Source organism: Meles meles, chromosome 18 (genome assembly GCF_922984935.1).
Source record: "Meles meles chromosome 18, mMelMel3.1 paternal haplotype, whole genome shotgun sequence".
NCBI lineage: Eukaryota > Metazoa > Chordata > Mammalia > Carnivora > Mustelidae > Meles > Meles meles.
In genome coordinates this window covers 7,589,358-7,614,440 of record NC_060083.1, presented here as the reverse complement: position 1 = coordinate 7,614,440, position 25,083 = coordinate 7,589,358, and the positions used below count along the sequence as shown (strand labels likewise).

Sequence of the window (25,083 nt, the reverse complement as noted above, 5' to 3'; positions counted from 1 at the left end):
AAAGGCAAGGAAATGAAAAAGTAATGCGTGTTTGAGAAGGGTTCCATTAGAAAAGACCAGACCATGTACATGAGAATCAATAATCAACTGCAAAAATAACAAAAAAGAATTTTAAAAATCATGCCCAACAAGAGGCAAAGAGAGGGGTGTTTGGGTGGCTCAGAGGGGTAAGCCTCTGCCTTCGGCTCAGGCCATGATCTCGGGGTCCTGGGATCGAGCCCAGCATTGGGCTCTCTACTCAGCAGGGAGCTTGCTTCCCCCTCTCTCTGCCTGCCTCTCTGCCTACTTGTGATCTCTCTCCCTCTCTGTCAAATAAATAAATAAAATCTTTTTTTAAAAAAAGGCAAAGAGAAACGTTGCCTGGAAAATCCATTTTTCCTCAGACTTTTCTTCTGCTCCTACTACGAGCACTTCCCATGGGAATCAAAGCTCCGTAAGGCCAGGACTCACCAAGGGGCTAGCATCAGCCTTCGGAAAGTGCTAGAAAGTGCAGAAGACATATCCCACCCAAGTCAAAGCTTCGTGGGGCACAGTCAACGTCTCGTTCATCACTATGGGAGTTCGATAAGCATTTGCTGAAGGGTAGACCAAACGGAGCTTTGAATATGAGTTTTTGTTCCAAACTTCTGAGATTCAAGACATACGCATCCAGTCAAGGTGTATTAAAAATGAAAGAGACAGGAAGGGTTTTCTAAACACACAGGTGAAGAAACCACCCGCATGCTCTCCAGGCACTGAGAAAGAGAGATCAACATGAGACTGAGGTCAATGGGGAGTCGCCATATAAACACATCTGCGAGGCATTTCTTACTCAGTGTAGATGCCCAGCTCAGGAATGCAGCCAATGGACTTCCCAGCTCGGGGGTGAAGCCCAGTGAACCAAGCCTTCGCTCCTCCCCAGATCCAGAGATCCCAATCAGCTACGCAACAGCTCTCTGTCACCAAGACCCCCTTCTGTATCACCTAAGAGCCGCTCCCACTTTAAAAATCAGAGTCCCCACCGCAGTGTGGAAGGTGGAAAAGGATACGCCCCACACCCCTTCCCCCACCCCCACCCCCAATGAAACACTGAGGAAACACAGGAAAATGGGAACGCAGGTCATCTTTATATTCTGGGATTTCTCCGGCTGCTTTAATTGTTTTCATTTTATCACATTAAAAATGGTTATTTTTAATTGTACAAGTCAAAATTTTTTCTTTTTTTTTAAATTTTTATTAACATAAAATGTATTATTTGCCCCAGGGGGTACAGGTCTGTGAATCGTCAGACTTACACACTTCACAGCACTCACCATAGCACATACCCTCCCCAGTGTCCATAACCCAACCATTAAACGTGTTTTTAAAATCACTTTTACAATCGGGAAAACACTGCCTTCCTCCCAAATCAGCATATCCAATTCTAAAATATACCATATGATCCCAATTATGTAGACAAATATATACAGCCAAAAAGGGGGGGGGGGGATGAAAAGAATGCAGAATCTCTTTTATTTCTGCTTTTCTGTATTTTTTCCATTTTCTATAATGAGCATATTCATTTTGATGCTTTTTTTGAGGGGAGGGGGGCAGAAGGAGAGGGAGAGAGAGAATCTCAAGCAGGTTCCACACACAGCACGGAGCCCAACACGGGGCTCAATCTCACGACCCTGAGATCATGACCTGAGCCAAAATCAAGTCAGATGCTTAACTGACTGAGCCATCCAGGGTGCCCCAATTTTTTTTTTTTATATTTTATTTATTTATTTGACAGAGAGAGATCACAAGTAGGCAGAGAGGCAGGCAGAGAGAGAGGGAGAAACGGACTCCCCACTGAGCAGAGAGCCCGATGCGGGGCTCGATCCCAGGACCCTGAGATCATGACCTGAGCCGAAGGCAGAGGCTTAAACCACTGAGCCACCCAGGCGCCCCGGGTGCCCCAATTTTTATGCATAAAAAAAAATCTTTATTCCATTATGAACTAACATATGAATACAGCCCTATTTAAAATATTTAGAGAATATTTGTTAATAAAATCCCCCTTGATATCTCCCTTTACCATCCCGTAAAATGAAGGGTTCATCATACTAGCTTTCATATGGTAAAGGAGACTTGGAGGGCTTTATTTTTAAGAAAAGGAATTAAGATGAAATGGGCAATAGTAAGGAACTTTCTGGTCCAATACAAGTTGGACACCAAAATTAGAGATGGAAGGGACCCCAGAGATCATTTGACCCCATGCTGCCATTTTATAGATTGGGAAACTGAGCCCAGAGACAGATGGGGACTGGGTGCCACGTCTCCCACAGTCCAGCACAGAGCCCCCTCCTTTTGCTCTCCGGCCACTGTAAGTCTTGGTGCTGATGTTGCTGACATGGCTAGAGGATTAGTTCTGGTCACACAGCACGGCAAGAGCCAAAGCCCCCCTGGCAGGCTCCCAAGCTGACCCCAACAGAAAGACCAGTAAGTCCAGCTCTCTGCTCAACCACGAGCCACTTCCCATCTGTTTGTGGCCAGTGAGCCCCCTGTGTAGGGAGGGGGCCCAGAGAGGAAACATCTGTGCACACAAGGGGAGTGAATAAACGCACTTGATTTTCCTTTTGCCAACTCCTCTTAGGCCTCTTTTTCCACTCATTGAAATGCAAAGCCCCATTCCAGTGAGGAGGTCTGGAAGATTCCAGAAACTTATAGAAACCACAACCCCACTCTGCAACAGGGATTCCCAAAACAAGGTCCGCATGGATGTGTTGGGGCTCTGGGCAAGGATAAATAGCAGATGCAACCCCCAGAAACCAGCCACAGGCATCCACTGGCTTGTCCCCAACCCCAGCTTCTAACCTTCAGCCAGGCACAGAGGAAGTTCAAGTATACCTTCCGCGGCTTTCCAGCCATGTAACCTCAGGCCAGTCACTTCAACCTCTCTGGAAACTCATCTTTTCTCTTTCCTGCATGCAAAAATGGAAATACCACCATCTCCTTCACAAAATTCTTGCAAAACCCCGAGGGTCAAAACCATTCCATAAATGTTAGCTTTGCCCCATACCTTCCCATCCCCATTAAGTCACTGAGCAACCTTGAGGGAAAGTCTTCAACAACTAAGGTCATAGTGCTGAGCCACTCCCATGGCACCAACTGGGTTTTCCCAACAGCCTGGGCTCATCTGTGTAGACAGACACCTTCTAACCTTCCCGACACAGACCAAGCTCACCAAAGGAGCGAGAGGGATGGCATATGAAATGGAATTCCTATACTCAGTGGACAAGATGAGAGTTTAGAGGACTACCAGAAGGGAACAGTAAAATCCAGGGAGCCAAGCCCATGTCATGTCCACTGGGGTCTCTGGAAAGCTGGTGACTTATACATCTCATAGCTTAGCCTAGTTGACCCTCACGAGAACGCTGGAGAGACATATTCTTAGTTTCCTTCCAGAACTGAGTAAATGGGAGGTCGTCCCCAAGGTCTTACGACTCACAAGACACAGAACCAGTTTGAGTTCAGTGTCCTGGCTCCAAGAACAATGCAAATCCCCCACTCCCCACAGGCCACCCCCCCCCACACACACACCCAAGGCTCCTCTGCAGTGGCCAAGAATCCTCTCTCCAAGGGCAAAATGCCCCAGTGAGAAGTTATGGTTGAGGGAGGCCAAGACTGGCCAAGCCCCTCACCACCAGCTTCCCTTGGTAGAAGGTGATGGCTGATAGCCTTGTGAGCTAACTGGAGGGAGAGGAGCTGGAGGAAGGAAGGGAAGTACCAAGATAAACATCTCCACAGAGAGGAGCCCTGATCAGCAGCCAGGGTGAATGACATCCAAGAGAGATATTGACTGAGCACCACAAACTGAGTCACTGTGAGCAGCTTTCCATGCAAGCGGGCAGCCCCTGCCCATCCACAGGAAGGAGCCGAGGCAACATGGAAGTTTGACCTAGGTTCAAAGCTCCAGCTGGGATGGGGCCCCGCCTTGCTTTGTCTGGTGGGCCCTGCACCTCACTACTTGTGGCCCCCAGGAGATACAACCCCTGCCCCTAGCCCCACTTTCCCTCCCGTGTGACCCAGTCCACTCCTACCCCCATGGCTGCTCTTGTTTTCCTGGCCTACAATGAGTGGTCCTCACTCCCCAAGAGCAGTAAGAGTGTCCTACTCAAATGTGTATGCAAACACAGAAAACACACCCAATGACCATATGTGGAATTGATGGAGAGCCCCCAGGTCTCTGAGCAGGATTTGTCAGTTTCCCCGCAGATAGTGGGTGTCTTATCTTCCTGGTGTCATCTGGCCACCCATGGGAAGGGTATAGGAAGAGTAGGAGACAAAAAGGTAGAGCCAGGGGTACCTGAGTGGTTAAGCGTCTGACTCTTGATCTCATCTCAGGTCTTGATCTCAGGGTCATGAGTTCAAGCCCTGCACTGGGCTCCACCAAGGGCATGGAGCCCTACTTCCATACTGAAATCCTATCAGGGGTTCCCAAACCACAAATGAACCAGACAGGCTTGGGGAAGGGTCATCAGTAACTTGCCTGGGTCTCTGAATCTCATGGGCCTAGGGCCCTCCAAGTAAATACATTCCGGAAAGACTCACTCTCTCTGTCACCTAAATTGTCTACAAATGTGTCTGAAGTTTTTTAGCCAGAGAGAAAGTGGGCAGAGGCCAGAGGTGATCACCTATGATGAAAGCGACCAGTGCTTGATGTGAAATGTACACATGTGGTTGGCTCTTACCCAAACTTTTTAAAGAACTAGTATATTATTTTCACCCAAGGACTCCCAGCCCATGAATACCTGGTTACCTCTGATATGCTTAAGCAGCCAACCTGATCTCTCTCAACATCATTCAATCCACTGCCTTGTCTGCTAAGGTCACACAGCCCTTCTCCCATAAGAGAGCCCAATGACTATCTTTTTCTCTAGGATGGTCAAAGGCACTGGGGTATGCTCACTACTGCTGCACTGATAAGACCCACAGACAGAAGTGCTAAATAGCTAATGGACAGACAGAAAGTGATTAGGATGTGTTGGGATCCCACAAACGGAAAATCTCCTGCAGCCCTCGAAGCATGCTTGGGACTCTACCAGGAGTGGTGTGGGATGAAACCCTCAACTCCTTTTCTTTGGCCAGGGATCCCTGCCTTTCTTCCCCTCTTGGTCTTCAAAGGACCGAACATGGCAATAACAGGTGTAGGCACTCTATTCATGCTCTGAGCTGTAGATACGCAAAACATTCCATCCAAAGGCAACAGAGCACACATTCTTCTCAAGTGCACATGGAACATATTCCAGGAGAGATCAAACATTAGGCCATGAAACAAATCTCAAAAAATTCAAGAAGACAGAAATCCTATTAAGCGTCCTGTCCAACCACAACAGTGTGAAGCGAAAAATCAATTACAAGGAGAAAACTGGAAAAACCACAAAAATGTGGGGATTTCCCCAACCAGTGGGTCATCAGAGAAGTAAAGAAGAAATCAAATAATGCCTAAAGACAGAAAAAAAAATCAGAAACACAATGTAACGAAATCCACGGGATGCAGCAAAAGCAGTTCTAAGGGGAAAATTCATAGTGATCCAGACCCACTCAGTTAATAAGAAAAATCTCAAACAATCCAACATTATGCTTAAAGGAACTAGAAAAAGAAGAACAAACGAGGCCTAATGTTAGCAAAAGGGAAGAAATAATAAAGAACAGAGCAGAACTAACAGACCTAGAGGCATATCATGCTAAGTGGAATGAGGCAGAGGGAGAAAGACAAACACCACAGGATTTCCCTGATATGTGCAATCACAGATACAGAAAACCCACTGATGTTGACCAGAAGGTAGGGGGCAGGGGACAAAATGGGTAGAGGAGTCATTTGTTTGGTGATAGATAGACTTTTGGGGGTGATCACCTTGTAGTACACTTATCAAAGTAGAACATGTGACACCCAGCACTTATTAATGTTATATACCAGTGTGACCCCAATGTAAAAAAAAAAAAAAAAAAAGGAATGATGGCCACTGTTCCATTAGTGGTCTCGGTGCTGGTGAGATGAGTGGGGAGTACGGCAAACTGGAAAAGTCACCCTCAGCATCAGTGTGTTGTTGCCGTGCAAGATGCTAAGGCTTGATGTCACCAAAACTACACTTTATTTATTTATGCAAGAAGCACTGGGCATCTTAACTTCTAACGTGAAATTTGATGATTTTTACATGTTGGCAAACCGACTCAACAACTCTGAAATGAAACCATGGGCAAAAACAATAACAAAGCCTCCTACAGTCCTTGATTCTGCCTGTTGGCCTCCAGGGCGCAGCTTTTTATGAAATTGCTGGTATCTGCATAGGCAGTTGTTTCCAGAGAGGGCTCCCTGATTTTTAGAGAATTGAATGCTACCGTCCTAGACTGAGAGTACGAATTAGTTGCTGCTACCCTACGCTAACCATCCCTTTGTGGAGACGTCTTACCGCAACACCTCCTGCTTGCTGGGTGCAGCAGGACACCAGGATCCGGGGATTCCAAGGGCTGCAAATGTGTGGCCAATTTCCTCTCACCCCAGGGCCAGGCGCCCCAGCCTGTATCTCACTTTCCTTGGAAGGGAAGCATGGGACAAGATTTCTGGGGCAGGAGAGATGCTGAAAGGCTGTCCTACTCTGTTTATGGGAAAGCAGCTCCCCATCAGTGGACCAGAAGGCTTGGAAGGGGAGGAGGCGTGCGAGGAAGCAAAACAACAGCCTAGGGAATGAGGCATGCACCACCAGCTGGGGAGTGGGGCAGAGAACGTCGTCAGAGGCAAAGCCATACACTGAGCAGTCTTAACAGAAGATCAGAGATTTGGGAACTAAGGGAGTGAGCCAGGCAGAGGAGCCTTGGGAAGGACAAAAGCGTGTGTCCAAAGGCAAAATGATGCAGTTGTTCCCATGGGCAGAGAGGCTCCTTGGGGCAGCAAGACCAAGCCGCTAGAAGCCAGCAGCCTTGCACCACAGTCTGACTGGGAAGGAAGGCTGGACGCCTGGTCGTGGAAGGATTGCACGACCAAAACCTGCAGGGCTCTGGGGCCTGGGAACATGTATTCTGGGGCCACTGGGATGACGACAGGGTGATTGGGGAAGTTGATACAAGAAATCACAGTGTCAGGGGCGCCTGGGTGGCTCAGTGGGTTAAGCCTCTGCTTTCAGCTCAGGTCATGATCCCAGGGTCCTGGGATCGAGCCCTACATCGGGCTCTCTGCTCAGGAGGGAGCCTGTTTCCCTCTATCTTTCTGCCTGCCTCTCTGCCTACTTGTGATCTCTCTCTGTGTCAAATAAATAAATAAAATCTTAAAAAAAAATAATAAAGAAATCACAGTGTCCTTCTCGATCTGCCCGCAGGGGGCTCTCCTCCCGACCTCAGACACTGGGATAAGGGCTGCCACCTCCCAGTCCCCAGACCTCACACTTCCAACTGCCCCACTGTCCCCTTAGCATTGCACGCAACAACACAACAGCATCTTGAAATGATGCTTGCACGGGACTCCCCCTGCAAAGCTTTCCTTCCTCCTTCCGGCTTTTCCCTGGAAAGGAGAGTCACAGCCATCTCTCTGCAGGAGAAAATTAAGGCTTATTCGGGCCAGCAGTCCCAACTCTTGTTTTTCCAAGTCTGACCCACAGTAAAAAGCCCATTACCATGACCCAATATACACCCACAAAGCACAAATTTCGTGTCGTGATGCGTACCCTATGGCATGCTAGGCACTCTGAGAGTTTGTCATTCGACTTTTTAGGCTGATTAACACTGATCATAGACTCTGTGTGGCTTGTGACTCCTGGTTCCAAGAAACCCTGGTCCCGATCCCCTTTTAGGAGAATCCCCTCCTTGACCCCCCTCTCCGTCAGAGATGGCGATACAGGTTAACTTCGCTTCACTTTGCTGGACCCACCAAGGTAGAGAGAAATGCTCCCGATTCTCCCTGCCCTTGAGGACTGTGTACCACTCACGGGCACTTGGCGTCCCCAGGTCTTCTCTTTCTGAGAATCGGGTCCAAGTCTCTGAATCCAGAGCACTTAGAATCTGTCAAATCCTTGATGTCCAAAAAGGAGAAGCCCGATTGCGACTTCCTAATCACGATAAAATTGCTCTGCATTTTGTTTCACGCCACAAAGCCCAAGCTTTAGAGAACTCCTCTGCTCCCGGCAGCATCCCCCTTCCCTGCCCTGGGTGGGAGACGGAGCTGTGTGGTTTCCAAACTGCTCTGTGCACCAACACATCACAGCCCCCTCAGAGCCCCAACACAGATCCCGACAGGTTCACAGCAGCCGTGACACTGACTTACCACCGCAGAGCTGGGGGAGAAAGAGATTCGGAGCACCCAGTGCTCGAGTGGGGAAGTCCACAGATGCGAACGCAACTGTCACACGGGAAGTAGCTGAATCCACATGAAGCCGAGCTTCCCAGACTCCCGCTTGCATGAGCTTTCCGGAAGCCTTAAGTGGCTTCAGACGCTGTTACATAATCCTATGTTTGTTGCCTACCCCCTACTTGTGCCTCCCTCTCTGCAGCCCCCGTAGCTCTGAACACCCAGGGCCGCCCTGACCCATGAGAGAATGCGCCCCCACAAGGCACAGGTGTCTCAGCAGGAAGATCCCCGTGGACCTGGTTGCTGTCCCACTCTGTCCCTGACCAGCTGTGTGACATCTGGCAGAACACAGCTCCTCTCTGGGCTTTTCCCTCATCTAGAGCCCGAGGAAGTGGACCCTGCTGATTCCCAAAAGCCCCTTCCAGGCTTTTCCTGAGGACTCTACCTGCACCATTTGGAACCATGTGACCTTGAAAAGGCCTGGCCACACTCAGGAATTCAGAAAAAAAGCGAGACAGAAGAGGTGACGATCCAGAAGAGAGCCAAGTTAAGTTGAAGGCAACAAGAAAAACTCGCTTCTCACTGAGCTCAGCACCTTGGATACTCTGCCCAAGTGGCTTGCACTTTCCCAAGCCTTGGGGTCCCCATTTCAACCCAGACTCAGTGAAGGAATGCAGAGGGCAGACAGGTGGGCGAACAGAAGCATCAGCCTGGGTCCCTCCATCACAGAGCCAAGCACCTGCCCACAGTGGCTTCCCTTGTCCCCAAACCCACACAGGGCATGGCTGGCCACCTGGCTCTCGCTGGGCTCCAATGAACTTCGAGCACCAGCCTGGGGCTCCAACTCACCTCAGCCCCACAGTCCCTCCTCTTGCAAAGCTGGCGCGCTGGTCATTTTCTGCCACCGTCTCCACACCCGCCGCCTCCCATGGCATCAGCTAATTCACTGTGCAAAGCAGCCTTTATATATAGAAAGTTGCAGCCACGCAGGTTAGCATTAAAATAGAGACTTGCCGTTGCCGTGGCAACCAAACAAATGATATTCAAAAATGAAAAAGAAGTATTCTGCAAGCGGAAAAGCATGTCCAGAGCCTTCCAGGGCAACTCGCCCGGTCCCCTCGAGGGTAGGTGGGACAGCCTCCGGAGAAAGGACCTTCCCTTCCCCTCTGTGAACCTCCCTCCTTCCCATTAAGTCACCCGCTCTGGCTGCAGCTATGACCACACGCCCCCTCCTCCTCCCTCCACAGAAGCCCCTTCTTAAAGCCAACTCCCTGCCCGGAGCGGCCCCAAGGCCAAGGCACTGAGAGAATAGGATGATCTTGACCGGACACCTCAATTTGCAAAAGCTGTACTCCTCAGGCACCGAGCAGCCCTGATGCTATCACCAAGGATGCTTCTGGAAGCAGAGGTGGCCCACCACGGGCGTAGAGTTAAGAGACACAGTGAGTACACTTGGCGGGCTGCTTCACCCGAGACTCAGCCTAAAATAAGAGGTGGGGGGGCGGGGAGCTAAGAGATTGGGAAGCATCCTGGTGCCTTCCACTTCTCTGATGCTAGGATGTGTGTCTTTCCTTCTAGGTCATTTCTTTGTTCTACTTTCTTCTTGTTTTCCTAGTCCCCAGGGATTATGCCTTGCTCGGCCACATGGGCCCTGGATGTTGCTGGAGCTCCATTCACACTCAGAAGCTCCTGCTCTGGCTTCGCGGCTCCTGGTCAACACAGGCACCATCCAGAATGTTCCCAGCCTTCAAGGCCAAAGGTTGGATCCAAGGAGCCTCCAAGAGGTTGGGAGGCCTCGGACAACCCCCAGCCTTTCTGCAACCCATTCACACATTTTAAAGATCAGCCCTGATCTAGAGGGACAAAAATTAAAAACGCCAAGCCCAAGTGCCTGCAAGGGCACGAGGCATCTGGAACTCCCCAATGGTGCTGTGCAAATCCAAAATGGCGCCGGCCCTCTGAACAGCAGCATGGCGGTGTCCTAGAAAATGAACATCCACACTCACCCTATGAGTCAACAGTCCCTCTCTCAGGGATGTACCCAAGAGAAAGGGAAACAAATGTCCACACAAAGTCTTGGGCACGAATGTGTGTGGCAGCTTTATCCATGGTGACCCCAAACTGGAACCAGCCTAAAGACCATCAACAGGGAATGGACAGCAAGCCACGGTCCACGCGTAGGGCGAGTCTTGACTCCCGAAACAAAGGAGCCAACTATGGATACGTGTAGTGACTTGGAGCATCTCACAGGTGGCTGCTGGGAAGCCAGGCTCTGAAGGTTACACACGGTATAATCCTCTTTATATCATGTGTGCAAAAAGACAAAGTTACAGGGATGGATGGCTCACAGGGAGCAGGGGAGAGCGTGAGAGCAGAGAGGGAGCACGAAGGAGGTTCTTGGGGTGACGGAATTACTGTATGTCCTGGTTGAGGGTGTGGTTCCATGAATGTATATAGATGTAAGCTATAGACCCAAAAAAGTCTGTTTGGGGGCACCTGTGTGGCTCAGGCCATTAAACGTCTGCCTTTAGCTCAGGTGGTGATCTCAGGGTCCTGGGGTCAAGTCCCACATTGGGCTCCTTGTTCAGTGGGGCGTCTGCTTCTCCGGCTTCCTCTCCAACCTCCTCCCCCCTCCACTGCCATTCATGTGCATGTACTCTCTCTCTCTCAAATAAATAAATAAAATCTTGGAAAAAAAAGATTTTCACCTTGCGGGGGGAAGAATCAGGATGGCACAGTCTCCTCGTAGCTGTCTTTGCATCAAACACAGGGATCCCCATGCATAAACTGTAGAGTTCTGAGAACTGTTCGTCACCAGCACCATTCTTCATTACAAAGACCCTCTTCCTGTCCTAGACCCACAGGGTTCTCAACCTTGGACCCGTTGCATCAGCCCCACCGGGAAATTTGTTAGAAAGTACAAACTCCTGGGTCTCATCCTAGCCCTCCCGAACCAGAAGCTTGGGGGAGAGGGGGTCCTGCAGTGTTTTAACAAGGCCTCCTGGGGAGGGACTCTAATGCACCCTGAAACTTGGGAATCACTGGCCTCCATCTACAGGATGGATTCAGCTAGACCAGCTGGTCACTGAGTGGTCTGGACCCTGTCCCTTCAAAATCAAAACGCTATGGAAACAGATAATGTATTTCTCCATATCCTTCTAACTGCTGGCCTCAAACTTTTTTTTTTTTTCTCTTCTGACTCCTGCTTCTGGTCTGTCCCCATGCACTTGCAAGGAGGAGGAGGGAGAGGCCCGGCCCGCAGCTCCGTCTGAGCCCCTCAAGCAGCCAGCAGCAGGTACAACAAGGAACCACCCATTGTTTTGACCGTGACACTGCGAGGAAGAGTGGTCACCACAAACTGAGGACCAGGGAGGGGCCCGCAGCTGCATAGATCCGTTCCTCCCTTCTGATCCAGCCCACTCCCCGGCCAGGACTGGACCCTACCTTGCCAGCCAGCCCACGTCCCTCTCAACTCCTGGAGCGTGTCTCAAATCAAAGGGCACCTCGTGCTTGTCCCAAAGAACCCCGGGCAAGCATGACTCCCTACTTACCCCAGAACAACAACTTCAAAGCTGCCTGGCTTGGTTTCTGGCTCCGAAGGCACACGGAGAGGACGGATCACGGAGAAGCAATCAGAACCATATGAATGTCATATTCAGCAAAATAAACAGAATCAGAGCATCAGGGCTGTGTCCAGGGGGCTGCGTGTTTGGTCCAGAGCCTGGGCTTGGTGGCCCCCAGCGTGGGCTGGGCTCCCGGCCTCTCCTCCCCGCCCACGACTCCCACGAATGGTGCCAAAGGCGCCCAGCACGCCGGCCCTCCTAGCCAAGGCCTCCGCAAGCAATGCTGCTTTGGCTGACATTTCAGTGTTTTATGGAGTTTTTATATTCTCTTTTATGGTGCAGTTGACGATAGCTCAGCTTCTCTTCGAGTCCTGTCCGAAAATGCACAAGCCCCGACAGGAACGGTCCGCCATTAATGACAGAGGGACAGCTCCAGGAGCCTCTGGGGGAGTGGGGGGAGGGGCTGTGGCACCCACCCCCCTTTCTATACCACTGGTTCCTCCTATAGCCAACCCTGGGGGGCCGGGCACACTCACTCCCAGCCTCATTCTCAACACAGAACACAAACCCCTCTCCTCTCGTGGCTTCTGGGGGAATCAACGTGGTTCTCCACAGAGCCAGGGTTGAGGATCCCAGAGACATTTCCCAGTTGCCACGATGGGGGTGGGAGCCGTGGGTGACTACAGCCCCCTCTGGCTGCTGTAACAAGTAATCACAAACTCAGTGGTCTGATACGGCACAAATGTGTTACCGTAAGAGTTCTAGGGCTCAGAAATGGGTCTCACTGGACTAAAACCAAAATGGCGGCAAAGTTGTGTTCCTTGTGGAGGCTCCAGGGAACCATCCGGTCCCTTGTCTTTATCAGCTTCTAGAGACGGCCCGAACTCCTTGGCGGATGGCCCCCTCCTTCCATCTTCAAAGCTGGCAACGGTCTGTCCAGTCCTTTCCACGCAGACCCTTCTGGATGTACTGGGCCCACACGGGTAATGCAGGATAATTTCTCCCACCCCACAGTCATCTGATTTACAACCTCAAGTCTCTCTAGTCCTGTAACCTCACATACTCACGAGTGGCAGGGGATATCCTGGACGCGTGTGTATGGGGATGAGGGTTGGGGTGCTCATTAATACGCCCACCACAGGGAGCCCCCAGCCTCTGATAAGCAGGGGGCAGGGATGCCGTTAGGCACACCCCTCACCCACAACAAGAATGACCCGGCCCCCAATGTTAGTCGTGCCAAAGCTGAGAAACCACGGTACCGCCAAATGCTGACCAGACCTAAGCTGGTCCTGGTGACCCTGCCTCAAGTCTCTTTCCCACAAAGAGGTCAACAGTAGAAAGAAGCCATGACCCACACTTAAGGAGGAATCTTTTTTACCATCCTATGAAACGCTTTCATGTGAATTCTCGAACCCAGAGTCACCCTCCAATGCTTCTCGTTTGATACACAGAACATACACACAGATCTGAAAAACACATAAGGTGCCCCCTGCTTCTAGAAGGCACATGAACGCGGTGGGCATAGATCATGTGACTCTCCTTATGCAAAGGGGGTTAAGAGGTACAAACTCCCAGTTAGGAAATAAATAAGTTGCTTCGTGTGGTGGCAGACGGTGACAAGATCGATGGCGAGGGTCGTTCTGTAACGTCTAAAAATACCAGAGAACGACCCCGCACGTCCGGAACATAACAGCGCATGTCGCTTCTCCTTCGATAAAAAAAAATAATAAACTTTTTTATGTGAGTAACTTCAAATGACGTGGCTCCTTCTGCTTTGCAGGTGCATTGCTTTTTGGTCTCAAAGTTGCTGAACTAGCAAGCCAGCCGGCTGCTCACGTCCCCGCTCCCGCTCTTCCCTCCCCCGGGGGAGCGGGCCCACCACGAGCTGATGAGAATTTCTGAAGAAACCCGCAGACCTCAATTCTGGGCTCCTGCAGGTGACCCAGGGCAGGAAGGGGAGCAAGGGAAGGGCTTCCCTGCCCTGCAGACAGCAGGGGGTTGTCCCTCCTCATCCCCCCTGACCAGGTTGGGTCTCCAGCAGGGACAAGCTCCACACGGCCCGAGGTCCCCTCTGCTGCCTGGGTTTCCCAGAGGGTGACTCTGTGATGGTTTCCTGGGGATTCCCCTGCAGGGACAGGTAGGCCGGGCCTCCCTAAGACACTTGTGACATTCTGACTCCCACCCCCACCAAAACGATGAGCAGAGGCATGGTGGCAGCTGGCGTAATTATGTGTACCCCCAAATGTGTCCCTGGCTGGTTACCCCAGGCGAGCCCCTGCTGTTCTAGTCTCTGCTTGATACAGCAAAGTGGTTATTCAGTTCCTCTGCCGTAACCACCAGCATTTTCTGCCAAAGCCACATGTCTGCCCTGAGGCAGGGAAGGCCAACGTGATGCTTGACATACCTTGGGACCTGGGACCACCGGCCCCAAGATGCCACCTGCCACACACGTGGCCTTATTCAATCCTCTGTCCGGCAAACACCCGCTGTACGTTTACAACGAGCCACACAACCTTCGAGAGGAGGGGACACAGAGGGCCTTGCCCACTGGGAGCTTGAATCCAACACGGGGAGAGCGGGTAGACCCTGCTCCAAGCACGGACGTGCGTCCTGTCCTGCAACGACCACGCCAACGAGGGAGGCAGGGGACCTTAAACCACCCCTGTTTTCAGATCGTTACAACCACGACAGGAAATACTTACGTGACACCCAGCACAGACCCGACTGTTCCTGTCCGTTTGCAGACATGCGCACCCTCTCACTCTTCACTCGCCCTGCGAGGGGGCGGGGGTAGTCTCATAATTGCACCCATTTCACAGGGCAGGAAACTGAGGTTCCAGCGGTCAGCCGTGTGCCCCACACGGGTGCACACACAGAGAGCTCATAAGGGGCAGCAGCAGGACGGATGAACGCCTCCCTCGGGACACCCCAGCCCGGGGATCCTGCTTCTGAGGGGCAGTTGGGGGGCGAACGAGAAGCCACAGAAAACCCCTGATTGCTTCAACCCCCAGTGAGTCCCCTCCCTCCAAGACACGGCCAGAGAGAGCCCCACTCTCTGCTGGGCCTGCTGGTCCTCACTTCCTTCTTCATTTCTCCAGCACAGCTTTCATCCACCCCATGTGAGTCCCGTGAATGCCAGCAAAGTCCAAAGATGCTCAGATAATGGAATATTCAACCACAAGGGGCCGACGGTAGCAGTTCCGACGGCAATGTTTCCACCCCCTCACGTCATCCCCACCTTCTGGGACCTGCTGGGTCAGCGTCTCTGTGACCTGGGGGGACTGTGACTCTGGCTGTCACACTGGGGATCCTTGCAGCAGAGGCCGGGGCATGAGGAGAGCCTCGATGGCACGCTTTGGCATTTCTAACCATGCCATGGCTGAACCCATAGTCTAGAACCCACATGGCCTCCAAGGGTGGGTCCTGCCAGTCTCAGGGCCCAGAGCCAGACATGATTAATTCTGTTATTTGGAAAAGGGGAGGGGGGTATCTTTGCAGGTGAAGGATTCTGAAACGAGGAGGTAGTCCCGGATTACCCAGGCAGGCCCTAAATGCAATCCCAAGGGTCCCTAGAAGAATGAGGCCGAGGAAGATTTTATCACACAGGGAAGAGAAGGGGTCTCTGGTCAGGGAAGCAGGGGTCAGACTGGTACAGCCACAAGCCAAAGGTGTCAAGGAGACGCAGCCCTAAGCAACGCCCCCGAAAGAGAAGAGAGCAGCAGGGAGATAGTCCCCCGCCCCACGCCTGCTCTGACCGCAACCCGGGAGTCAGCCACGTGGAAACGCTGTGTCAGGACACATGCACAACACAGGGCCAGCTGCACTAGGGACACATGGGGACCAAAACCAGACTCGAAAGTTTTCCGCTGCGGTTTGCAGGCCTGGGTGGTGCAACAGTGCGGGGACACAGGACTCCCCCATAACATCTGCATAACCCTGGCAGCCCCCAAGATGGTTCCCTCTGGTGGTAGACGAGATGACCCGGGCATCCTCAGAGCCTGATTTATGGACGGCTGCATATTCATTAAGGTCGGTTTGGAAACACCAGGGACCAAGGACATACAGAGGCCCGCTCCGTCCTCCCCAAGAGTCATACTCCCGGGATGCCTGGCCAGGTCAGCCGCCCCTTCTGCTCCCAGCCTGGCTGCTTGCTCCCTCGTCATTCCCAGTGTCTGCCTTCCATGGGGTGCACCCGGCCAGCCAGGCTTCTGGCCTGACCCCAGAGAGAGAGAATACCAGCAAAGGGGCCATCCCTCTGGCCCGATTCCAAAATCAAGAGGCTGCTGGGGAGACAGGGAAGGACACAAAAGACGTGCCGTTTCTCTCACGCCGGGACGAGACACCAGATTCCCACCTCCCCACCGCTCCCGGACACCTCGCCACCGTCAGGTCCGACCCAAACTCAGAGTCACTCGGCCAGTCAGAGGGTCCCCTTCGGAGGCCATCAGTGGGGTGATCCCAGGCAGCAAGCCAGCGGGCACCCAAGAACAAGGAACAGAATCACTCAGGATCTACGTGCGGTAGCGTTATTCTCACAGAGCATGGCTCTGCGTCCAAGGCCGAGGCCAAGAACAGAAAACCCACAGGAGCAGGGCGTGAGAAGCACATGTCCTCGGGCACATGTGCGGTCAAGGGACAGACAGGTGGAACCCAGCCCCTCAGAGTACGTGTCACAGACCAGGAGCCTACCTATAAAACCCCAGAAATTTCCCATAAAAATAAGTTAAAATTTCCACCATGTCCCCCCAAATCTATAAGGACCTACGGAGGTTGCATCTTATAGGATCACGAGAACTGTGGCTGCCTCCAAGACGGTGGCGTTCAACCTTCGCTGCCCGAGAGAACCATCTGGAAGCTTAAGAATCACCCTGATGCCCACAAGTGCCCCGACCCCTTAAACAACTCTCTAGGGGGCAGACCTGGAGATGGCCGTCTTTCAAGCTTGCTGGGTGATTCTAACACAGGGCTCACCTAAAAGGGCTGCTCTGATGTTCCCACTGCCTCACCCGGCTCCGCCGCCTGCCTGGGCAGACAGCTTATTCAGCCGAGGTGCAGAGAAAAGGGAAGGCGGGGGCCCCATAAACCAAAGCAGGCATCCAGAACCCCCCTGGTGGCCCTCTGCTTTAACCACAGCCCAGGTCACAGCAGCCCAGCCAGGGGTGAGGAGCCCACACCTCCGGGCTACATCACCTCCACCCGTCCTAGGAAGGAGACCGAGGTCCACGACATCACACAGGCACACTCCCTCTGCCCACAGACTTGGGACAGCCCTGAAGGCATTCCAGTTCCACACTGTCCTGCTATGTCAGAGGCTCCTCTGGCTTAAAAATACACTTTTTGCAAAATCCTGGAGGCAGGGGATCTTGGGTGGCTCAGTGGGTTAAGCGTCTGCCTTCGGCTCAGGTCATGATCTCAGGGTCCTGGGATCGAGTCCCGTGTCGGGCTCCCTACTCAGGGGGAGCCTGCTTCTCTCTCTCCCCCTGCCTGCTGTTCCCCTGCTTGTGGTCTCTCTCTCTGTCAAATAAATAAATAAAATCTTAAAAACAAAAAAACAAAAGCAAAAACACAGGAGCCAGACCGTGCCCACAGAAACCCCAGGTTCCGTCACTTACTGATAGAAGACTGTTCTGCCCACAAGCCTCCTGGATGTACCAGAGTTGATATGCAGAGAGCAGACAGCTTGTCTGCACCCTTTCTGAGATGTGACAGGGACAGCGGGGAAGGAGACCTGAGCCCAGGGCTGGCGCCCATGGTTTGTCTGACCCCAGGATCAGTGCATTAGTGGCTTAGCGGTCATTTGGGACACTGCCCACTGGTTCTGTGCCATTTCTCTAAACGCAGGGAGACTGAAAAGGAAAGAAAAAAAAGTGGGTGTTGGGACATCATTGTCTCCAGCCCGAGTGGGGATTCTGAGAGTCGGGAGTGAGGCTGCCTGTCTTGCCCAAGGCAGACAGCTCAACTGGAACCCAAGAGGAGGCCCTCCCTACCTGGGGACAAGAGTGACAGCGGGGAGCAGCCTGGCAGGAATGCAGCGAGGAAATGGGATTTTGATTGCACAGATAAAGCACACCGGTGACAAGTGACATGTGAATCACAGAGACCAGAGCTTCCCAGGATGCGGCGTGTCTGAACAGGCCATGTGGCTCAGCCTGAGAAACGGGAAAATGAGGACGAGCGTGCTCACCACGCACTGAGCTCAGCAAACTCTTCCCGCCCCGGGGTCCCGGGCCCAGCTGGAGTCGGGCCCATCCCCCACGCACAGGTGGGGGCCCAGGGGTAACCCCTGCCCCGCCAGCATGGACTGGAGCTTTCTCGTTCACGGCTAACAGCCCCAGAAGTTAGAGTGGTTTCCATCTGAGCCTACGCTCTGAGCACAGCGCCACCGTGTTGTCCCCAAGCATCCGGGGAAAGCCTCGGCGTAGGTAGGGCCCTAAAACTTTGCTCCAAAGCACGGCCCACGGAGCTTGACAGAAATGCAGCACCCCAGCTCCTCCCCAGACCTGTGCACCCTAACGAGCTCCCTCCCGGGGAATCACCGTTGTGTTAATGCTCGAGAACTCGTTTGCAGCCTATGGCTACCCTCATCCGGAACAAGCGAATAACAGCCCCACGGCTGAGGAATTTATGCTGGTTCCAGTCTAGACAGCTCAAGCTGACTTTTCCTGCCCCTTCCCTGTCAAATCCAAGGCTGCAGCTCCCTCCTCAGTCCCTAACTCACGGGTCGACCAAGGCAAGGACAGAGTAGGACGTCTGGCTGGGACCACAGAAGCTGCCAGAGCAGCCGTCTCCAAGGGTGTGTTTGCCCCGCTGTCCGTGTATTTATTTGTTGCACACGTTCATCCAAACGTTCACTGGACACCTACTAATACCAGGCACTAAGAATGCGCAGGTGAGTGACCCAGCCTGGTCCTGGGAAGTCTGCCTCCCGACAGAGAGAGAGAGAGAGAGAGAGAGCGAGCACACAGACAGGCAGTCCCAGAGCAGAGTGACCTGGGTGTCCGCCACTAAGGGGAAAACGTTAAGGTCATTGTCATGACATGCTTTCTCCCCGCCAGACCTTTTTCTTTGCTTTTTCCTGCTTCCTTCCATCTGGCTTTCTGTAAGGCTGATTGCTTTCTCTTTAAGCGCCCTTCTGCCCCCGCAAACTTGACATTAACAGTCTACTCATACCGCTTAGGTGACTTAGGCGATTACACAGACATTTTTAACATGTACTCCTGACTCCGAGCACAAGGACGATCAATAACTCTCTTCTCCTCCTGAATAATACAAAATAGGACACATTCACTTTGATCCCCGCCCCCCCAGGTGTTGGCAGCATGGATCGCTGAAGATGCTTTCTTCCCACGAGTCTTGGAGCTGGCTGGCCATCTGCTATCTTCCACCACTGATTGCTTTCCAGAGAAATGACAAATTCCAAATTGACTCAAGAGAAAATAGAAAGCCTGAACAGATCGATAACCTTCAAAGGGATGATCCAGGTCTAAAATCTACCTTAAAAAGCTACAGCATTTCTACGCCGTTCTACTGACAAGTCTTCTCAACACTTGAGAGAAAAGATAACATTTGTCTTATAAATTCCCTTTCAGAGAAACACCGAGAGAGAAAAACACTCAGTTCCTCTCATAGTTCTGCACATCCACCTTCAAAGAAAAACAATGTAAGAATTGAAAGACTTAAAAGCCCACCTCCTAACCTCACTAGGGCATAACTGTAAAAATCCTAAATAAACATTTCTAAATCCTGAGACAGGAGGGATATTAAAATGTCGGAAACCTCACTAGTTAAACCCAGCACATTAAAAGCTTGTAAGGGAAAAAAAAGTGATAACCTAGATGCAGAAAAACATCTGAAAATTAAAACGCCTCCCAAACTGGACCAGAATGGAAATTTTTTTGTCTGATAAATTGTAACTATCCAAAATTAGAATAAATCTTATGTTTAATGGAACACGCTGGGAGACTTTCCTCTGAAGTCAGGAGTAAGACCAGTTGACTCACCACCACTGCTTCTCTTCAACACTTTACTGAAGATGTTCTTTACTGTGTTATGGAACACAGTAAGGCAATAAAAAGACAGAAAAAACTATAAGGATTGCCAAGTAAGAAACTGTTGACATCCTCATACCACTTCATGGTCTACTCCAAAATCCAAGCAATTCTTTTTTTTTTTTTTAAAGATTTTATTTATTCATTTGACAGACAGAGATCACAAGTAGGCAGAGAGGCAGGCAGAGAGAGAGGAGGAAGCAGGCTCCCTGCTGAGCAGAGAGCCTGATGCGGGGCTTGAACCCAGAACCCTGGGATCATAATCTGAGCCAGAGGCAGAGGCTTTATCCCACTGAGCCACCAAGGCACCCCTAAAATCCAAGCAATTCTAAAAACTATCTCAACGAATAAGACCATTGAAGATCTTTTTATAAAAACAAACAGCATCTTAAATATTAGCAACGAACATAAAATACACGTACGGTTAAAGTGGCTGACAAAACCAGTTTTTCCCCCATGCATTCCCGAAATCCCATTAAAAATTAGAGGAAGAAAAAAGAAAAGGGACAAATCCACCGAGAGAAAAAGAAGGAAATAAGAGTTGACAATATGTAACACACTCACATTTTGGACAGTGGAATACAAATGGATAAATGGTCATGACTGACGCTAGAAAGGAAAACCAAAAATTTTATTCCCTGGGGAGGGAGGTATCAACAAGAAACAAACCAGTTCATAAGGCAGAACCAGGAAGACTCACAGGCATGAGGTATGGATGAGGTGGAAATATCGAAAGGAGGCAGAGGGACACTCCCTAGATTCCCTCCCCACTCTTGACCACCAAGTAACTCCTCTGACCGCCCAGGGCAGGAAATGTCGAGATTCTTGAGGGAAAGGAGTTCAGAGCTCCTAGACTCGGGGACACCTACAGGACACGGTGACAAGTCATTTTAAAAATGGGGCAAGTTAAGCAAACGTTTACATACTGTGGGTTGAAATCAGACCCATTTCCTTTCCAGCAAGCTACTGGGGGAGAACAAGGGAGAAAACCCAGTAAGAAGAAACCATGAGACCCAGAAATGGCCAAAAGCAGAAGAGAAGCAACGGGAAGTAATGGGATGATGGTGAAGGGACAGCCCAGGATGACAGGAGACCACTGACCTGAAGAGCAACAGATCAAAACCAGAGCACAGACTCCTCGCCTATGGCTGGTGACCAGGCAGACTTCCTAGATTTCTCCCGACTGTGTTGACAATATTCAGGGGACCTTTACAGTCTGGTGAAGAGTCTAGGGGGAAGAATTGGTCCAAGAGATCGAGGACCCCATGGCAATAAAAAGACAATGATTTATTTAATTTATCTGAATTTCTTTGATTACGTAGGGGAAATCAAAAAGTGTCCCATCAATGAAGCAGACGCCGAGAAGGAGTTCAGCTCTAATTAATTTCCGCAGACGTACTAATGCAGACACCAGACTCTGCTATCACCAAACATCGTGGTATCACCGTTTCGGAGGGTAAGGAAAGAAGTTACGTGTACATGTGGGGGCACGGGGGTGGGGTATGGCGGTAGAAGGAACAGGTCTAGTCTCCTATATGAAAAAATTCAAAAGGCGATGTGTGCTATCGGGAATTGGGGAGCGGGGACAGCGACCTGGGGAGGAGATGAGAAATAACCACATAGGGACGCCTGGTTGATTTCAGTCCCTATTGTATGTGACTCCTGATCGCAGGGTCGTGAGTGCAAATGAACTCCCACCTTCGAACCAACAGGAGGAAGAACTACAAATGGATCAAAGATCGGAACGTCAAACGCAAAACTTTAAAACCTGTAGAAAACCATTTAGACCACTTCAGGGTCTAATTCAGCGTACGAAACTTTCTTAAATAAGACCTAAAAAGCACAAGGCATGGAAGTCATGGTTTCGCAACACCTCAGAAAGTCACAGATCGGCTCACCCTGTGATTCTGCCAACTTCAGGCCTAGATAGTCACGCAGGATGGGTGAAAACGGTCCAAAAGACTCAGACACGAATGTTCTCAACAAAATTATCCACTATCACTCAATGCTGGAAATGTCCCAAATGCCCATCAATTAACAAATGAAGAAGCAAATTATGGTATATTCGACTAACAGAGTTCTACCAGGCAATCAAAAGGAATGAACCACTGATACAACAATATGGGTAAATTTCGGGTATTACCTAGTCTGAAAGAGGCCAGGTTCCAGAACACAGGATTTGCTTGTCTGAAATCGTGGAATACGGCAAAACAGATCCACGGGATAGAAATCCGAGGTGACCTGAGGAGACGAGGGAGGACAGAAAAGAAACTGACTGCCAACAGGCGAGGGAGAACATTCTGGAAACGTTCCCTGGGCTCTGATGAGAGCGGTGGTTAGTGGGTGTTTACAGTGGTCGAGTCGTGGACCTGCCCACATGAAATGAATGAATTTTACTTTACAGCAAGTTATAGCTCAGGAAAGTGGATTTAAAAAGATGCGGAGAGCAGGGGCGGTGTGCCTGGGGGGCGCAGCTGGTTGAGCATCCGACTCCTGATTTCAGCTCAGGTTGTGATCTCAGGATGGAGAGATCAAAGCCCACATCAGGCTCTGAGCTGACCCTTCAGCCTGCTTGGGATTCTCTCTCCCCCTCTGCCCTCCTCCAACTTGCACTCTCTCTCTAATAAATAGATACATTTGTTGCAATCTCTATAATCTTCTGTGGACACATTTTATTAAAAATTAAGTGGATTTTAGGGCACCCGGGTGGCTCAGTGGGTTAAGCCTCTGCCTTCCACTCAGGTCATGATCTCAGGGTCCTGGGATCGAGCCCCACTTCGGGCTCTCTGCTCAGCGGGGAGCTTGCTTCTCCCTCTCTCTCTCTCTCTCTCTGCCTGCCTTACTGCCTACCTGTGATCTCTCTCTCTCTCTCTGTCAAATAAATAAATAAATAAATATCTTTTTAAAAAATTAAGTGGAGTTTAGAAAACATCAGTTATTAATTACACGGACAAGGGAGCAGGAAGTTTCGAGGGAAGAATTCCCTCCCTATGGAAAGAGATGCCAATGGTTATCAGAGCAGTCCTATTAGAAACAACAGGGTGGGGGGTGCCTGGGTGGCTCAGTCACTTGAGCATCCGACTCTTGGTTTGGGCTCAGGTCATGATGTCGGGGTCGTGAGATCAAGCCCCACGTCGGGATCTGTGCTCGGCGTTCGGTCTGCTTCAGATTTTCTCTCCCTCTGCCTCCAGCTCGTGCTCTCTCTTTCTCTCTAAAAACTGAATCTTTAAAAGAGAGAGAGAGAGGAAGGAAGGAAGGAAGGGAGAGACGGAGGGGGGAAAGAGAAAGAGGGAAAGAGAGGAAGAGAGGAAGAGAGGAAGGCAGGAGGAGCGACGAACTCCACTGAGATCACGTAGTTCAAATCTCTCGTCTTCAGGCAAGAAGCCCAAAGGGAGCTTTGTCCCAGATCCTTGCGACAGTCACCTCTTGCTAAAGCTACCCGGTGTCTTCTACCCCTCTCGACAGCGCCCCATTCCGTTTAGGAATTTTCTCTCCCCCACCAGGCACTTCCTCCGTGGGACCATCCATCCGGGCACCAGCTCTGCCACCGCAAATCCAAACGGGTCCTTCACAGGACAAAGGTGTGTGTGTGTGACCCATGCTCGCTTCCAGATGCTGTCGGCGGACACTCTGGCCGATGGGAGGACTTCATCCGACCCAACCAAGCAAACCTGAGCACGAGAAACCTGAGAGAGGGATTGCTCCCTGAGCGGTATGGCCAAGCACCGTGACACGCTTTCATCACATCCTTGTACGGCCCAGTAAAGCAGGACTTGCCCCAGTTTGCCTCTGAGGACAGCGAAGAGGAGGAAGACTATTTTCCCAAGGTGACAGAGCTCCTGCAAGACAGCAGAAACTGCAGCCAAATCTGTCCAACTACAAAGCCCGGCTCTTGTCACCTTGTCACACGGCCGTGCCCCAAGAAAGCATTCAGATTTCTGCTTCTCCTCCCCTATAACTAGGTCACCAGGACTTCCGCGGTGGCATGGGAGGCATGGCTGGTGGCTGCACCTTCGGGGCAGTGAGGGGGGACAGGACGCCCACCAGGAGGGAGCGACAGTGGACTGAGGGGTGTACAGGACGGGGGTGAGGAGCACACAGTAGCCTGGGGGACAGCGGAACCATCCATGTCCCGGAGCAGCGCCAGCAAATTCTTTCTGCTTTAGACATGAATCCGTCCTCACGTTCCCATGGCAACGGAGCATGCCCACGGCTGTCCCTACCTGCGACTGAGTGAGTCCCATTTTTGGCACTGCCCTCGCCCTGTCCAAAGTCATTAATTAATCAGCTTAGAATGCTCTGCACTCTGGAGCTGATCACACCTGGGAGACACACAGGGTTCGGGGCTGGGGGGGGGTTCCCTCCCAGGTTCTGGGAGCTGCGAGCCTGTCTACACTGCATTCACCATGCCTGGCCCAGTCCCTGCAGACCAAACCATCAAAAGGGACCTAGGTCTCCCCCCCACACCCCCACAGACAGAGGGGCTGGTCACAGAGCACCAGGGAAAGCCGAGGGCTGGGAACTGAACAGGACATGGAAAGGGACACACTGGAGTTGTGTGAATGCTTGAAATCAACCAGAAATCAGCAGATTTCAGACCAGAGCTCATTCATAAATCCTGACGGGTGGCCCGTGGAAGGAGTAATCCGGGGAGATCCTGCGGTGTGGACCGGGCATCCTCCCGGACTGAGCTGGGTCCCGTCATACACATGTCCAGAGGAGGGGAAAGGCAGCCTTTGGAAGACGCCACATAGCCGCTCGCTTTGGGGAACGCGTCATGGGCCGGTTGAGCGACCGCAAGAGAGAAAAGGGCACAGGGCAGTAAGGGGCATGACAGGGACGCCAAAAAGACCCCAGCACGAGGAGAGGGACTAGACATGACAAGATCCAGCACATCGCCCTGGAAACCCGTAACTGGCTCCAAAGCTATGAGATGACGTTATCGGTTCAACAAAGGCACCAGCAGGTACTGCGAAGGATCCCTAAAACCCAGTGGTTCCATGAAACCATTTCCCCCCTCTCAGCAAACAGAAAAGACACAGTTTCCACTTAGTTTCTCAAGAGTTCGTCACAAGGTTCGGGCATGCGTGGAGAAAAAACCCAAAAGGGACAATCCGTTGGAAAAGGGGAGTTCAAAGTAGAGGGAGGTCCCACCCACGCAGGCAGCAGGGGGAGCTCAGCGGGGGGA

The 25,083-nt window shown here is 51.4% G+C and overlaps 1 protein-coding gene across 4 annotated transcripts in view; it reads right to left on the bottom strand.

Moving 5' to 3' along the window:
* GAS7 (growth arrest specific 7) overlaps positions 1-25,083 on the bottom strand; it is a 200,515-nt gene that overhangs the window by 103,046 nt on the left and 72,386 nt on the right. For 2 of the 4 annotated variants that reach the window (XM_045984794.1, XM_045984791.1), the window contains exon 1: positions 9,134-9,231. The exons of 1 other annotated variant lie outside the window; for it this stretch is intronic. Coding sequence is in view for 1 of the 3 variants with exons in the window: in XM_045984791.1 (XP_045840747.1) it covers positions 9,134-9,219 (86 nt within the window). In the remaining 2 variants the exon portion in view is untranslated. Of the gene's footprint in view, positions 1-8,260; positions 8,392-9,133; positions 9,232-25,083 lie in introns of those variants that run through there. One more of the 4 variants, XM_045984793.1, reaches the window with a different exon arrangement.